The sequence below is a fragment of the Sorex fumeus genome, unplaced genomic scaffold, assembly GCF_029834395.1.
Source record: "Sorex fumeus unplaced genomic scaffold, SorFum_2.1 ptg000073l, whole genome shotgun sequence".
NCBI classification, from domain to species: domain Eukaryota; kingdom Metazoa; phylum Chordata; class Mammalia; order Eulipotyphla; family Soricidae; genus Sorex; species Sorex fumeus.
Window position 1 is genome coordinate 7,926,183 of NW_026606130.1, and position 15,604 is coordinate 7,941,786.

General features: G+C 41.2%; 1 protein-coding gene across 6 annotated transcripts in view; it reads right to left on the reverse strand.

Annotated features, from left to right (window-relative positions):
- Nucleotides 1-5,673: 5,673 nt before the first annotated feature.
- EDA (ectodysplasin A) overlaps nt 5,674-15,604 on the reverse strand; it is a 746,096-nt gene continuing 736,165 nt past the window's right edge. For 2 of the 6 annotated variants that reach the window (XM_056130100.1, XM_056130099.1), the window contains 4 exons: nt 12,052-12,086; nt 11,062-11,113; nt 7,942-8,057; nt 5,674-6,125 (listed from right to left, as the gene is read on the reverse strand). In XM_056130100.1, the coding sequence (XP_055986075.1) occupies nt 5,874-6,125; nt 7,942-8,057; nt 11,062-11,113; nt 12,052-12,086 (455 nt within the window). In that variant the 3' untranslated portion in view covers nt 5,674-5,873. Of the gene's footprint in view, nt 6,126-7,935; nt 8,067-11,061; nt 11,114-12,051; nt 12,087-15,604 lie in introns of all 6 variants that reach the window. The other 4 variants (XM_056130096.1, XM_056130095.1, XM_056130098.1 and 1 more) reach the window with 3 other exon arrangements.

The window sequence follows — 15,604 nt, forward strand, 5'->3', positions numbered from 1 at the left end:
TAGACATTGCCAGCAACCTCTATGCCTAGATGGAAAATGTGAAAGTGGTGAGAGAAGACAAAATTCACCCACTGGAGCCTCCTGCGTCTGACCTGGCTTGTCGTCAGAGTAAAAAGGAGCTGGTTAATTTGGTTATTTTCTGGACCCCTCTTCACCCATCGTCTCTCTCCTCTCTTGGCTCTTCTTTGCCTTTTCCTTCAAGCTGTGAGAAAAATATGTCCAAGAGGCAGGGTTGGAGAGAGTATCTGATTTAAGTAAAACATTGGAAAGAATTAAAATCCCATCTTCTGATAGTCCCTGTGCTCCCAGTCTGTTTAGAGGTATAAAGACCCCTTCATGTAATTTTCTTTCTTTATCTCTCTAGCAGCCTCGTCTAGTGTCCAGACTCCTGCCTTGTGATGGAGTGGGCTTTGACTTCAGACTATATTATCTTCAAGTCATGTGACTTGAAGAATTATTTCTGAATATACTTCATCATCTATAAAGTGAACCTAACAATATCTCTCCTGATTACTTCAAAGGTTGATGGCAATATCAAATTATACCAAATGTGATTAAACTATGCAAAGTGGAAAACTACAAAAATTATTCTCATTTTTGTTCAAATCTTAATCTTGAGCAAACAATGACCTAAATTTAATGGTTTCTCAATGTTTAAAATTGAGAGTATCTTGTCCTTTGAAAGTTCTAGTAATGAGTACAGCTTGTTGTACTTAAGTTCATACTCTGCCCCAATGCTGCAATAAGATGGGTCGGGATCAGACTTCACTTCCTTGTGGATGGTTGAATCTCTAATATTCTTGGCTTAATGGTTGCTGGAAATGAAAGGTTACACAATTTGTCCCACAGCTACTTGGTTCATCCCTCCTGAGTGGATGCCATTTTGTTGTAATGATTAACTCATGTCAACTTTGTCAATCTTTTCTATCAGATCACAGCGTGATCTGCTGCCTCTGCCCTGGATTCCTGCTTTATGACATGGTACACAGCAGAACAAAAAATACTTTTGCCATTCCTCTTTCTCAAATACTTCCTTGTGCTGGAGCTGACAATTTCTTTGAGTTTTTAAAAGCAATCTCCTGGATTCCCAGGACTGGTTTTCTTTTTAAAACATATATAGGCTAGATAAAGTAATTCTGTTATATATACTCTATATAATACAATTCTACTGTTAAAAAAAGAAGGAATTTGTGCTATTTGGGATAAAATAGGACTTGAGATGATTATGCTAAGTGGAATATGGAGGGAATGGAAATATAACTACTGGATGGTCTCATTTATAAGTGGAAAATAAGTAATTAGATGAAATGAACTGGCAAAAATCTAACACAGACTCAGTGAAAACATAGCAAAGGGGGATATTTTAAAGAAATAGATTGAGGGTTCTTTTTGGTCATATGTGCAGTGAATACTATATGCCTACATATTGCATAATTAAATCCCTGAAATTGCATAATATTGTAAACTAATGATGAATGTATAATAAAAGTGTAAAAAAGTAGAAAGGTAACATCAGGCTCTAAAAACAGATCTGTGTCCTATATAAGGGATCCAAGGGACCAGTTAGGGCTTCAATGTTCAAATGGTACTTTCTTGGGCACTGAACTGTCAAAGATGACTACAGGGAAATTGCTGCTTATGTGTCCTAATCTCCACCTATATAAGGGGCTTACATAAAGGCTACTAATGCTGTGCAAAGTGCCAAAAACTATTTGGGCCGAGGCACTCCTCCTTAGTTGTTATTTGGTTATCTTCATGTGAGCCTCTTCATTATTTATCCTCTATCGGGATGAGCCTGGAGTTAAGTGCTGAAGGCAAAATGAGAGAGCAGGAAGTATGGTGTACTTGGAATCAAATCAGGCTAACAGTTACTAATTAGTAGATCTTGGGAGAACAAATTAAACTCTTCGAGAATTGGTTTCCTCATCTACTAAGTGGGATGCTACCTCAGTAGGAAGTTGGGTTAGTGTCTCCTGAGCTGTTTTGGATCCAGGACTACAATATCTGCCAAAGATACCAATTTCAAATTTTTGGCTACTCCAAGGTGTGTCAATGTTTAGGGACAATGTCCTATTGTGCAAATATTGAGTTTATCTAACATGTGGCTCTGTGAAAATGTCTAAGGTTATATGAATGATAGTGTATGGTCGGAGGCACAGAGGATGCAGGATGTTCTGACAGATTTAGACTCCCTCCCTTCTATTGGTCTTTCTCTGAAAGAAGTACCTAGTCTGCAGGAAGTGCTCAAGCCAATTTCAAGAATGGGGGAAAAGCTTTATTTGCAAAGAATAGACCATTAATTTACACAAACTTACATCCTAGTTTATATACATTATGTATAGTTTATATACACAGTACCTCACATGGATGCTGACCCCCCAAAGCAGCACTGGGCCTGCTGCAGGCCATTTTCATAAGTAAGCTCACCTCACCCCATCTCATCTGGAAAGTTTTTGAATAAAGAAATGACACTCCCCAACTCCTCTTGGAGAGAGCTCTGAAATGGATTAAAAGGAAAAAAAATAAAATTCTTTCTTTGTTCACCTGGCCGGGATGAGGCCTGAGGCATTAACAGGGAGGCTCCAGGACTTCTTGATCTCGGACTAGTTCAGAGGACAGAGTTGGAAGAGGTTCTGATGAAGGCAGAAGCTAATCTCTTCCTGTTTGGCAAGGATGCTGACAGGGGTGGGGGTGGCAAGCACTTTTTATTGCTTTCATTCTCCAGTTTTTGGGTAGAAGAAAAGGACTGCTGCACCATTTCAAGGGCTGGATCCGGAAGTCAGTACTTGCTCCAGCAGGTAACCATTTCCCTGGGGAAGGTGCTTGTCTCCACATGAATAACTTGTGTCAGAATTTAGGCTGGGCTAGAGTCTGTCTAAGGACCTTTCTAGTTCTAAATTTCTCTGATTCTATTTGGAAACACCATACATTACATAAAACACAGGTATTCATATATGGGTCAAAGTCTCTGTTCATCTCCAGGGTTCCTAGTTTTTTCACGCTCAGTAAAAGAAATTTGCCTCAAGAAGAAGGAAAAATAAGGCAAAGGCTAAATTTTCCAAGGAAACAGTTGCTGAGCAGTACCCCAGAAGTTGTCTTTTGGTCCACATTCGGCTGTTGAATCCTAAGCCAGTGAAGCTCTCTGCTATGCAATTTATCAAACCTTTGTCATTTATTGGCTCACAGATATCCTTGTCCCAATCTCCCTGTTAGCTCTGGCCCTCTGGTCAACTCACATCAACAGAATCCTACACTTTAAATCTATTTCCACATTCTCTTAGCAGTAAATTGCTTCACCACTTTGCCAGTACCTTGACCAACCACAGAGCTTCCAAGCTACCTATTGCTTCCTTGGTCACCCCAATCTCCAGATGGTTCTTTTTGAGGGTTCACAATAGAATAAAGAGTACCACAATAATCCTATTTCCTCTTCAATCCTTCTCTCAGCTGGAGAATAGGATGACTCTCAGAAAATTAGAATATTAGGAATATTAGGACACAATTAGGAAGCCTTTTCTTTCCTCTCCTTCACAACCATTTGGATTTAAGACCAATCTTCTTTCAGATCTTTATTCTATCCCTGAAAGATTCTGGTAGTAGGTCTCTGTTGTGTGGGAACAGATACTGAGGACTTTGCCCACAGTAGGAACTGTATATATAAGCATTAATTGATTCATTGAGTAAGTAAAAGAATACAAAAGGTTTAGGTTCTATGGAGACTGGAGGCCTGCTGCTTAGACTTGGTACCAAGAGGATTCTTCTAATATTGGTGGGAATTTACAATAGAATTGGTCTCTACTTTTAGTCCTAGGGTCCTGGTAGCCAATAGAACAGACATTACAATCAAGGACTGAAAACGAGCATCTGAGTTTCTTAAGAATTCTGAATCCATATTACCATTCTTATTTGTTCTCTCTAGACTATGAATTCAATACAATTCTTCAGTGTAATAGAACAGCTTTGGAATTAGATCTGATGGAAACCCTAAGTCTGTGATTTAAGCTGGATGAAATCCTGGTCAAAGCACTTAATCTCACTGAGCCTAAACTAAACAATGGGATTTGTAATATTACATGTAGATAAGAGAGAGAATACTTTTCAAACACTAAGGAGGGATCCTCATCAGTTCCTTTTAAAACTGAGGACTGTCTATTTCACTTTATAGAAGTTGTGGCTAAACCTATGCCCTGAGTATTGCAAGGATGTTATCAGTAATCCATCAGACAACAGTGACATACCTCATTTGCTTTGTGATCAGAGTTTTGAAAGAACAAGCAGTGAAGTTTTTCAGAAATGGAAATAGAGTTATGAAATTATCTGTTGTTTTTGGTGGATGTCAGCTGCCTGGAGGAACACACCTATCTCCTCAAAAGAAAACTTATTTCAGGAGCAAGTAGCAGACTATACAAATTTGGTCTTCCTAGATTTGAGCTAAACCTAGCACCCAGGCTGAGCCAGGCTGAGCCCAGACGGTTAGAATTCTTGTCTATGAAAGATATTAGCAGAAAGATTAGAGTAAGGAGAAAGGGTATTTGTGTCTGACTATAGGTGAGAGCCCTGCCCAATGCTCACACACTGAGTTTGCCCGAAGCTGGATTCAGTGGAGCCCCTGCTTTGATAATGGTTTTCTAAGTCATAGTGAAATCAGGCAGATCAATAGGGAACAGACTGCTATCCTTTCAGATAATTACTGAATTGCAGAATACTTGAAAAAAACCCCTCAGTCTTACCCCCAGACATATCCCTTTCTGGGTCAGGTAGGAAATATCTACCTTGGCAATCCACAAGTCCTATATAAAATTTGGGTATGGCAGTAAACTCTATTGGCAGAGACCTAAACATTCAAACTTTAAAGGACATTATGAAATCATCCTTTCCATCCCATTGGCCCCAAAACCAATTCCACCAGATGAAAATTGTTTGGTTCTAAGTAAATAAAAATTTTTTTGTGCCCAGGTGAGCTGAAAAGTAGTATAGTCTCACATAAACACAGGTCTTAGGTCAGGCTTTGTCCCAGACATAGGTAGGATCTTTGGACAATTCAGACAGGCTGGCAAGGGGAGCAGTGGGGAAGGGAGCCCAGGGAGTGATCTGAGCGTGGATCACATCTGTAAACAACATGTAAGGCATGTGGTCCCAAGTAAGGCTTCAGGTTCTTAAGCAGGAAGGTTGTGGCCATTCCATGAAGCTGCTCCAAGGAAACCAAATCTCCTTTCTCTGAAGGAAGCCCAGCAAATTTCTGAGATATGGCTCTTAGCCTGAATGGATGGGCTGTCTGGCCCTCTGAAAGGCTATAGTGCAGAACAGTGAAGATGTTTCTGCTGGCAAGGACAACTCTTGGTAGTTTTTTCCCTTATCTCTGTCATAAGCACTTTCCTTTACATACCTCCTGGACACTCTTCTTAGGCTGCAACACTCCCATCTCTTATTCCCCCTCACCCTCACCCAAGAGAGGAGCGGAAGGCCCCTGGGGTACAGGTGTTGACCCTCAGAGTCTGCATACTTGGCTTTCTCCTCACTGCTGCCTTAGACCCTCATTTTATTGCAACACCTGATGGTTTTGTCCTCAGGAACCTTGGGCTGAAGAGGCATGCCATAAGCCAGTCAAAATGGAGATGTGGAAGGAGGTTCTGCTTCATGTAAAGCTTGAGGCTCATCAACTTCTCTGTGAATTCAAGGCCATTCTGGAAAGTCAAGCAAGCCTTGTCATCCTGGAGTCACTGGGGGAATAAATAGCACAAGGAAGGAGGGAGGTTTTCTCTCTGTAGCTGCAATACCAAAATACCTCTCTTCACAGCAGCACTTGGAGGTTCCAGGAGTCCCAGCTCCCAAGGAATGGATTATGGCCACAGATTGGGGCAAAACAGGGGAATCTAGGATGCAGGGGCCTCGCCCAGCCTTATGGCCCCAAAGAAGGTGGTGTGCTTGCTCATATTGATCGAGATGTCGGCATGCACCATCTTCACAGCAATCTTCTGCCGGGCTTTGAGGAGGCAGACGCCTGCGGTGTAACAAGTGTTGTAGTTGGTCTTTCCTGTTTCAATACTTCGGGTACACTGCAGGAAGGGCTTCTCATCAACCACCACCTCATAGCTGGCAAAGTCAGTGAAGTTGATGTAGTAGACCTAGGTGAGAGGCAACAAGAAGGGATTGGGGAAAAGAGAAAAGAGAGAGTGGGGCCCTCCCCTTTGATGAATAGACAAGACTTCTCAGATGAGCTGCCAGAGAACCTTGTGAAGTGGACAGTGCCATTGGTGTGTGTGCTAGTTAGCAACAGGAAAGGCAGGATGACAGACACATAGACTGTACTGTCCCCATTCCACGAGGTTCAGGGAGCTGAGCAAATCATTCCTTCAATAGCCTACTGGTTGTAAACTTTGAGAAGCACCATAACTTATTTGACATTCTATCTCCCTTTTGTCCCTCATTCTCCTTCCTCCTGACCTCCTTGGCCCTGGCATGCACTGAATATATTAGGTGCTCAATCAGTGCTACAGACACTAGCGTTTACGCATTTACTGCCAATTCCAAGCATTAAGGATAAGAATAACTATTTGTTGATAAATGTAGAAGTCACTGATTCCCCTAGAGGGCATAGTAATAACTTGCCATTTCCTCAGTTGTTCTCTCAGTTTGTAGCATCCCTTCTCTGCAACTAATTTATTCCTCTCTGATTCTCACATTGTTTCTTGGCTCACTCACGTGAAGATTGAGAAAACAGATCCAGAAAGATGGAGAGATGTCCATCACAAATAAGATAAGAATTTTGAAGGGCAAAGCAGCCCCCTATCTCTATTTTATGGACAGAAGGAAGTACTAACTTATGTCCAAAGGCCTCCTCCCAAGGTATTTTCCCAGCTTTCATGTGTTCAAGGCCTGAGACCACTCCAAATTATTTTCTAGGCACATAAAATTAACTTTTTTTATCCTTTATACCCTGAACCATTTAAATCCACCCACCAAATGGAGTTTAGAGCAAATCGCCCGTAGGAAATTGTGATGACACTCTGGTGCACCCCAGGAATTGGGATTTTCATCTATTATCTTGAATTAGTTTATGAAATACTGTTCTCTCCATAGAGTCTTAAGGAGGGAGCAGTATATTTAGGTGCCACATTATTTCTTGGTTTCTACAATGACCCTGTGATGTCTGGATGCCTTACAAATGAATGCTCATTAACCCACCTTCTCTGGCCAACCTTCCTTTGGGACCCATCTGCTGGCTCCATAGTCTTTTGTCCAGGTGGTTGCTGACTGTCTGCCTCACAAAAGCCCCAACCTCAAGGACTTTCTACCTCTAGAGTCACCCAAATATAGGCAAATAATAGAAAATAATATAGAGTGGGAGAAGATAGTCACTGGCAGACCTAGGGAATGGACCCAGGTAGGACAAAGACCAAATACTGGAAGTAAAGGGAGAATGCAACTGAAAGGAAGCAAGAATTACAAAGAAACATAAAGGAGGAAACACACAGGGGAGGAGAAGGAGAGACAGTCAAATCTTTGTAAGGTGGAGAGAAAGTTCACAGGAGCACTTTTCATTATAATGACCAAGCTAGTGGTGTTGGATAAAAGGATTGGTGTTCACAGCAGTCTTGTGATTGACTTTCAAAGAATATACTGAGACAGAGTTCAAGTTTGGCAGTAGAACTTATAGGTCTGTTTGGAAACAAGAGAGGATCGGGCCTTGTAGGAGGGAATCAGATGCAGGATATGGGAGGAGCATTTTTTCATGTTTTCTGTGATATCTGACTAGGGAAAAACAAATGAGCCCCATTTTTTTTTTTTTTTTTGTCCTCCTTTCAATTCCCTCCAGTAGCCAAAGCAGGAAGTTAGTCATTGGCTGCTCCTAACTGGCTCCACAGTGCCCCTCTGTGGCCTGCATCAGATCTGCATTCTGGATATAAGAAGAGTTAGGCCTAAGACCGTACTCACTTCTACCTGACTATAGATGAAGTAGGTGCCGTCCACCAGTACCTCCAGCTCCCCACTTCGGGGATGCAGCTTAAACACCTTGGGGTTCATAGTGATGCGAGACCAGTCATTGAGAACTCCACCTGAAAGATCTCAGTATGAGAGAAGGGCAGTCACTCAGTACATGTCAGAATAATCTGGGCAGTAATTAATTAATAAGAAATATTAAGCAGTATACAAGTCCCATACCTATCCCAAAGTAACTTGGATAGCCCGGAAGGTCGAACTTTAAGAAAAGCATTTGGAAGTGTTTTGAATTGTAAAGCAGCCACCAGGCCTCTCTTAGGCCACTGGGATATAATCCTTCCTTTCCTTACCCCTTATATCTGTAAGGGTCTTTAACAATTTTAGTTGGATTTGGGAATTGGAAAGGAAAGGGAGAGTGATAATGCTGTCCTATTTATTATTTTGAGTTGTCCAAAGGCTAAATATAGACACTGAGTGGCAGGCTAGGTCTTGCTATTGCTTAATTTCTCCAGCCATGGCTCCTATCTTCCTATTTCAGAGGTTAATGCTATTTTTTTCTTCTTTTTAAGAGATTTTTTTGTTGTTTATTTTGGGGTTATACCCAGCAATGCTGGAAAGGGTTCTCAATTTTTGGCAATTTTTAGGGAACCACGCAGAGCCAGGGGTCAAACCAATGCCTCCAGTACGTAAAGGACATGCATTAGCTCTTTTAGAGTCCTCTCTCTGGTCCAAAGAAATTTATTTTAATTGTTCCTCCACACACCGCCTCTCTGGAAAGATCCCACCCTGGATCCCCAGGAAACCAAGCAACCAAACAAATTGGCCTCTGGAGAAACTTAGGACTCATGGTTGAGTCAGCTGAGGCAGTGATCCCTAGGGAGAGGGATTTTTATGAGCCTGAGGCCAGCAAAACACACTAGAACTAGCCAATTTGGGAGCTAAGAATCCCTTGACAAATTGCCCAGTTCTCAATTCTACCCCAGTCATGGCCTCCCTGTCTCGATTTGACAGTGGAAGCCTGCATGTAAGAGGGGGCTGGGAAGGCTTTACTCTCTCGTCTATAGAGAGAGGGATTCTTCTTCCCACCATAAGAGGAGGGAGTTCAAGAACAAGAAACCCTCCACCTCCTCAAACCCATCCATTATTTATTTTAAAAATGACATTTTGAATATCTATCCTTGGCTAGTTTCAGGAACACTGCCTCAGAGAAAACTTCCAGCTTTCTGGGAAATGCAGTTATCTTTCTTTGAGATGATAAACAGATGTGGGTGGGACAGATTTTAAATGTTAGTGATCCGTCAATGAAAATAGGCTCAAGATTGGCATCTTCCATTCCAGATCCCCTTACTCTGCTTACTGTAAAATGAAAGATAAGCATAGATTAATACTGGGGATTAAGCCATAGGGAATGGAAACAGCCTAGTTATGTGGCAGCAAGAACAAAACAAGTCACTCTGCTCACAGAATAAATGCTATCAATCTAAACATTACAAATAACACTATTTTCTGTTTGTCTCATTCCTCCCTAGGCATCTGGTGATCATGACCCACTCCAGATTCTTGGTTCCAAGGCACTCAGTCCCAGTGGGACCAGTTGAGTTTCGAGGGCATTATGTTCCTATTTATTATATCTGAATCTATTAAGTTAATCTTGGTGGCAGGTCAGGATGTGGCTAAGTCAATCATTACGGAAGCTCAGTACAGTCAGTTCAGACTCACTGAGCTATCAGAAGCTGTTCTCAGGCAGCAGGTTTTTTAAACCTTCATTTAATCTTTCTCACAGTTCTTCCTCTTGAAACTTGGTAAGCATCTGGTATTTTGGCTGGTCTGTTGCTTCCCAAGGCTCCTGCATTTTAGGCTTTGTGTGCCTTGGGGACTGGATGTTATTTTAAAGCATAGGTCTTTAATGAATGTTCATGTTTCTTTGGGAGAAGAAAATCAACCTAATCCTTTATTCACTGTGGTGTACACTCATCATTGAAGTAAAGTAGTGTAATGGAAAGAGCGAGACAGACATAATTTTGAATACCAGGTTCTATACTTAAATGTAATTTGGGACTAATTAATTAAGTCTCATAGAGCTTTAGATTCTGTCTCTGGAAAAAAGGACCTAAAATCTACCTCATAGGGTTGTTGTGAGGACCAAATAAAAGACAAATATGGTATATTGCAAATACAAGGCAGAATGATTTATTAAGGTATTATACAATCTCTCTGGTACTGTTTCCCATCTTTTAATACAGGAATTATACTAAATGAGTGTTGATTAACCTCACTAAACCCTTTTCCATTTTTACTGAAATATTACATGATTCCCATTTTCTGGGAAAAACACCCTCTCCATACATATTATGTGTAGACCCATCAGAAAAGAAATTAATTAAATCTAGTTCTACATTCTTGAATTTATACTGTGAAAATGTTTCTCAAAACTATATATAACTCCATGGTGACTTTGATATAATCTCCATTTCTGAAGAGACCTTAGTCAAGATCAGTGGTTTTAAGCCTTCTTATATTAGTGGACCAGTGAAAACAGAGAAAATACATTTTGAAATGCTAATAAGAAATAAAATATTTATAACACTGTTTTGTGTTTTAGTTTGAAATTGGAATATAAAATAAAAAGCATATAGTTATTTATGTGATTTCCATTTTTATTATAGAGTTTAGGTAACATGGTTGCAATGATATTAATATTTATGGTTTCCATGTGTACAACTACTTTACCTCACCACCACAAACTTTACCAAAATATTTACGTTTTGTTTTATTGTTTTTTTAGTTATTTAAATTTTAAATAAGCAGAAAGATAGGGAATCTCTGTGCATTGGCATCAGCATCAGTTAGCAAGCCGGTTATTGAAAACCACTGGTCTAGATAATGTCTCAACCCTTTTTCAACTTCCTAGTGCTTCTAAATATAAGCTGGGAATGACAGCAATGGGACTTATGAAAGCAATTACCGGATCAGCCAGCAGAGGGCAAAATGGAATAGAAAATCACTCTACTGCCAAGAGTATCTCAGGGGCTAGGGAGAAAAGAGGCTGGGGAATTGATTGATTATTTGAAGATAAAGCAAGAGAAGATTCTCTTAGAGAGAGCCTACTGTGACTCTTACCATTCTTGACTTGAATCGCTGACCCCTGGCCCTGTAGGTGCACCACAGCTGGCTGGGAGGATAAGGACAGAGAGAGTCGTCATTATGAAAAATAGACTGCTTGCTTAGTCACTAGCTTCCATGTTTATACTTCTGGTTTGTAGTCTTCTTTCAGAGTCCAATTATTATCCCTCACCCATTATTGTGGAATTCTAGAGACCACATTTACACTAAAAGCAAATATTATTTTTTAGCTTTGCCACTTTATATTTCTATGATTTCAACCACTCTCTAGTTTTATAATTTGAAATTCATTTACCTAACTGTAATGTTAGGGATTACAAGAATCTCTGTTTGGGCTCTCTCATGGGGTTGTTTGAAGATCAAATGGGGTGATGGATATAAAAGTGTCCTAAAAACCATCAAGCACTGCGCAGCTGTGTAGTTTTATCACTGTGGTCAAACAGCTGTACTGAAAGAAGCTGAGGAGAGACAAGGCAAGGCAGCAGAGCCTGTAAATAGACAGATTAGGAACCTCAAAGACTAGGGATAAAAAAGTTTTATTCTGGTCATTAAGGGAGAAGCCCGGCCAGGGCTGGATGTGGAGCTGGTTGGCTAATATTCAAGGACATACTTTAAACTTTGAAGCCCCTGATCCCAGTTGTTCAGAATGCTGACTAAATGTCTTGGATCCCTGAGGAACTGGAGGCTCAAGTGAATGGTCCTACTATTAGCTCATTTGAATGGACTACTCAGATCGAATATGGTGAGCCCTTTCTTTTGTGGTATGAGGAAAAGAAAAATGGCCATGGCAAGGCTCAGTTCCCTTAGCTAAAGGCAGGCCCTGAGGCAAAGCTTTTCTATTCATAGAGATGGAAAGGAGGTATGAGGGGAAAAATCAGAACCTCCGGGTTATCCTCTCAAAATAAAATCTCAACAAATTTAATAGAGAGCAGAGAAAAGATGGTGTGGCCCTCCCTTCTCCCCAGGGCAGAGCAATTCCCAGCCAACCTGGTTTTCTCTAGTTCCAGTTTTATCAGCAGCACCTGCAAAATAAGACAGTGTAATCAGGCCATACACTTTTTCCACTTCCATTTCTCTTTACTTAGGCAACCAGTGGCGATATGTGACCCTCATAATCTGCCAAGTTCCTATCTGAATATTATTCTGCAGGATTAGTGCTGGAGAGAGAGTCAATGAATTGCTCTGAGATTTTTCCCTGAGATGGGAAAAATATTTCTCCTCCCATCACTTCTCATCCCTGATTAGAAATTTCAGTGGGTCCAGGATCCAGCAAGGAAACTGGCTTACTGGCTTCCTGCCAATACTGGCCCATGGCAAGTCACGCTAAAAATACCCATGGGGATACATAAGAGGGATTTCACGTCTTGGTGTAACCATGAGACAATGATGTTTGCTTTATTTGGACCTTTAATCCCTTTCTATTAATTTTATTCAAAGAAGGGAAGCCTGAGCAGTAGTATAGCAGTTAGAACTCTTGCTTTGCACGCAGCACACCCAGATTTGGTCCCCGACACCCCATATGGTCCCCTGAGCCTACCAGTGGTGATGTCTGAGCCATGAGTAAACCCTGAGCATCGCTGGGTCTGGACCCTCAAAAACAAACAATACCACCCCCACACCCTCATAAAACAAACAGAAAAAACTGGCTAAGAAATTATTCCCTTGAGCATGCAGTGGTTTGGAAATAATGACTAATCATCAGGTGAAGTTGCAAGAATGTTCAGTTACATTCTGCATTTTAATACATTGTGGTGCATTTTTTGTGGTGCATTTTAATGCATTTTAAATTGTGAAGAAATCTTATTCTTAGTGAACCATCTTAGATTCTCTTTTAAGAACTACCTAAATCTCCTGTTGGAATAACAGAAAAGTGATGTTTAGAACTTTCAGGTTATGTCTTTCTCTCCCCCATAGTAGAGAGATGAGTTTAGTACTCATTTCCTAATTAATTATCCATTCTTGGCCAACCTTGTTTCATCTATTCTTCCATCAGATACCAATCAACTGGTTTGGACTTACCTAATGTGAAATTTTGCTTATTGTTGGTCACGAAAGGTGGAGAAAGTTGCTACCCACATAGTGATTAATTTGTCATCCTTCTCATGGTTTTTCCATTTCTGTTTGATAAGTGCCAGCATCAGAAAAATAGAATATAATATATTTCACCTTTAGTCAGTTTTTTGGGGATGCACAGGCAGGCGTTTTCCTGGTTTCATGGCAAATTCATTGGTGGGGGGAGCATATCTACAGAGCATGTGCTCCAGGGCTTGTATGTGGCTCAGTGGCAAGACACGTAACTACCTGCCTTTTAGGCAGGAGACCCGGGCTGAAATCATGGCACCATGAGGGAAAAAGAAAAGATGATTCAGGGAAGATAGTACAGGGCTTTACGGTACATTTCTTGCATGTGAATGACCCTGGTTTAGATCCCCTGCATCCCAAAGGACCCCCAGAAGGAATCTCTGAATATAGCCAGGTGTGGCTGAGGTAGACAGACCAAAGGGCCGTTGAGATAGCTCAACAGGCTGAGCACACGCTTTGCATGCAGCACTGAGTATTCTAGTGATTTAGAATGTCTCCCTTGCAAGCATGGTCCTGAGTTCAAACTCCTGGCTCTGGTACTGCTGGCAGTTTCCAGCAGCACTACAAGCTGTATGTGCACCACAGCCAGGAAGGGCAATACAAGCTCGTGTGCAAGAACCACAATAAAGCAGTGCACACCTTGGCAATCATCGTGGCTGAGTGTGCAAATACTGCCACCTGATGTGTGGTCTCAGGCATGTAGCAAGATAGAGAACCACAGCCAGATGTTTATGTGACCCAGTCACCGCCACAACAAAGGGGAGAGGGTGTGGCTAGGGAATGAAAATGTGTAGCAGTTTTGAATGTATAAAAGCTATTAATGTGAGGCTGAAGATGTGGCTCACGTGGGTTAGACCGTGGATTTGATACCTGGTACTCAAGGGGTCAAAAATGTTGTTCAGTGGTAGAGCATGGTTGTGGGTTTCATCCCCACCCCCAACCCACAGGCCATAAATGTATGGAAATGATGTTTCCTACTCAGCCTTTAAAAATTGCACAACTCCTAATAATTTTAGACTCAGTATGAAAATAAAATTCAAATATTCTCCAGATGTTAATAATCACTGTCACTGTCACTGTCCTCCTGTTGTTCATCGATTTTGCTCGAGCAGGCCCAGTAATGTCTCCATCGTGAGACTTGTTACTGTGTTTGGCATATTGAATACATCACGGGTAGCTTGCCAGGCTTTGCCATGCAGGCGAGATACTCTAGGTAGCTTGCCCGGCTCTCTTAGAGGGGTGGAGGAATAGAACCCGGCTTGGCCAGGCAGGCTGCGTGCAAGGCAAATGCCCTACCACTGTGCTACCACTCCAGCCCATGTTAATAATATATTAAAATATATATTAGCATATATTTTATATAAAATATTTTTAATATAATCTATTAAAAAGTCATTTAAAGTCTTTCACACTTAAGACACACACACCACATATACACACCCACACCCACCACCTGGTATTTGATATTTAATTTTTTATTTTGGGTGGGGCCAGAGCGATAGCACAGTGGGTAAGGCGTTTGCCTTGCATGCGGCTGACCCGGGTTCTATTCCTCTGTCCCTCTTGGAGAGTCCGGCAAGCTACCGAGGGTATCCTGCCCACTTGGCAGAGCCTGGCAAGCTCCCCGTGGTGTATTCAATATGACAAAAACAGTAACAACAAGTCTCACAATGGAGACATTACTGGTGCCCGCTCGAGTAAATCCATGAATGGGAAGACAGTGCTACAGTGCTACAGAACCCATTAATCATTAAAAAAATGATTCCTTTTCTCTGATGTTGTCATAGTAGCTAAGTACTTTGTTGTGGTGACTACACACATGTTCATGGGGGGGGGGGGGGAATCACACACTTCATTATGCTACTCCCAGAGTTTAGTGAGTACTTACCAGGGGTTGCACTCTTCAGTTGTGACTGGGTGAGACAGGGCAAGAACAGATGACTGTTCCATGAAAGGTTAATATCACACATATATTTGGTCATGCTGTGTCAGAGATCATACACTTTGCTGTAGGTGCTACAGATCTCAAATGGCAGTACCACTGGGATTGTGCTTGACCCATGTGTGCAACAGCATTGATTAAACTCATGAATTAAAATTTGCAAGGCAGGCACCAAGTTATCCCTGGGGCCTGAACATATTATCCTTTATAAATACTTAGCTACATTAATGGCCTCTATTAAAGGAGATTTATGTCTAGAAAATAAATTCCATGAGAAATTTTTTCATTATTTCTAGATGCAGACAGTAAAGTGCATAGATAGTAAGTTTTCTATGTGCTCAGGTAGTATTTGTGGAACACTGGATAAAAAAACCAACCATAGCTCTTGTGGAAACAGTAAAACCCTGTTTTTTATAGCCCTGTTTGAATTATGAGTCAATGAATTTTGGTCTTGATACAGAATTCATGGACCTAGAGAATCGGCCACTGAGAATCCATTACTTATTTTTTTCATTT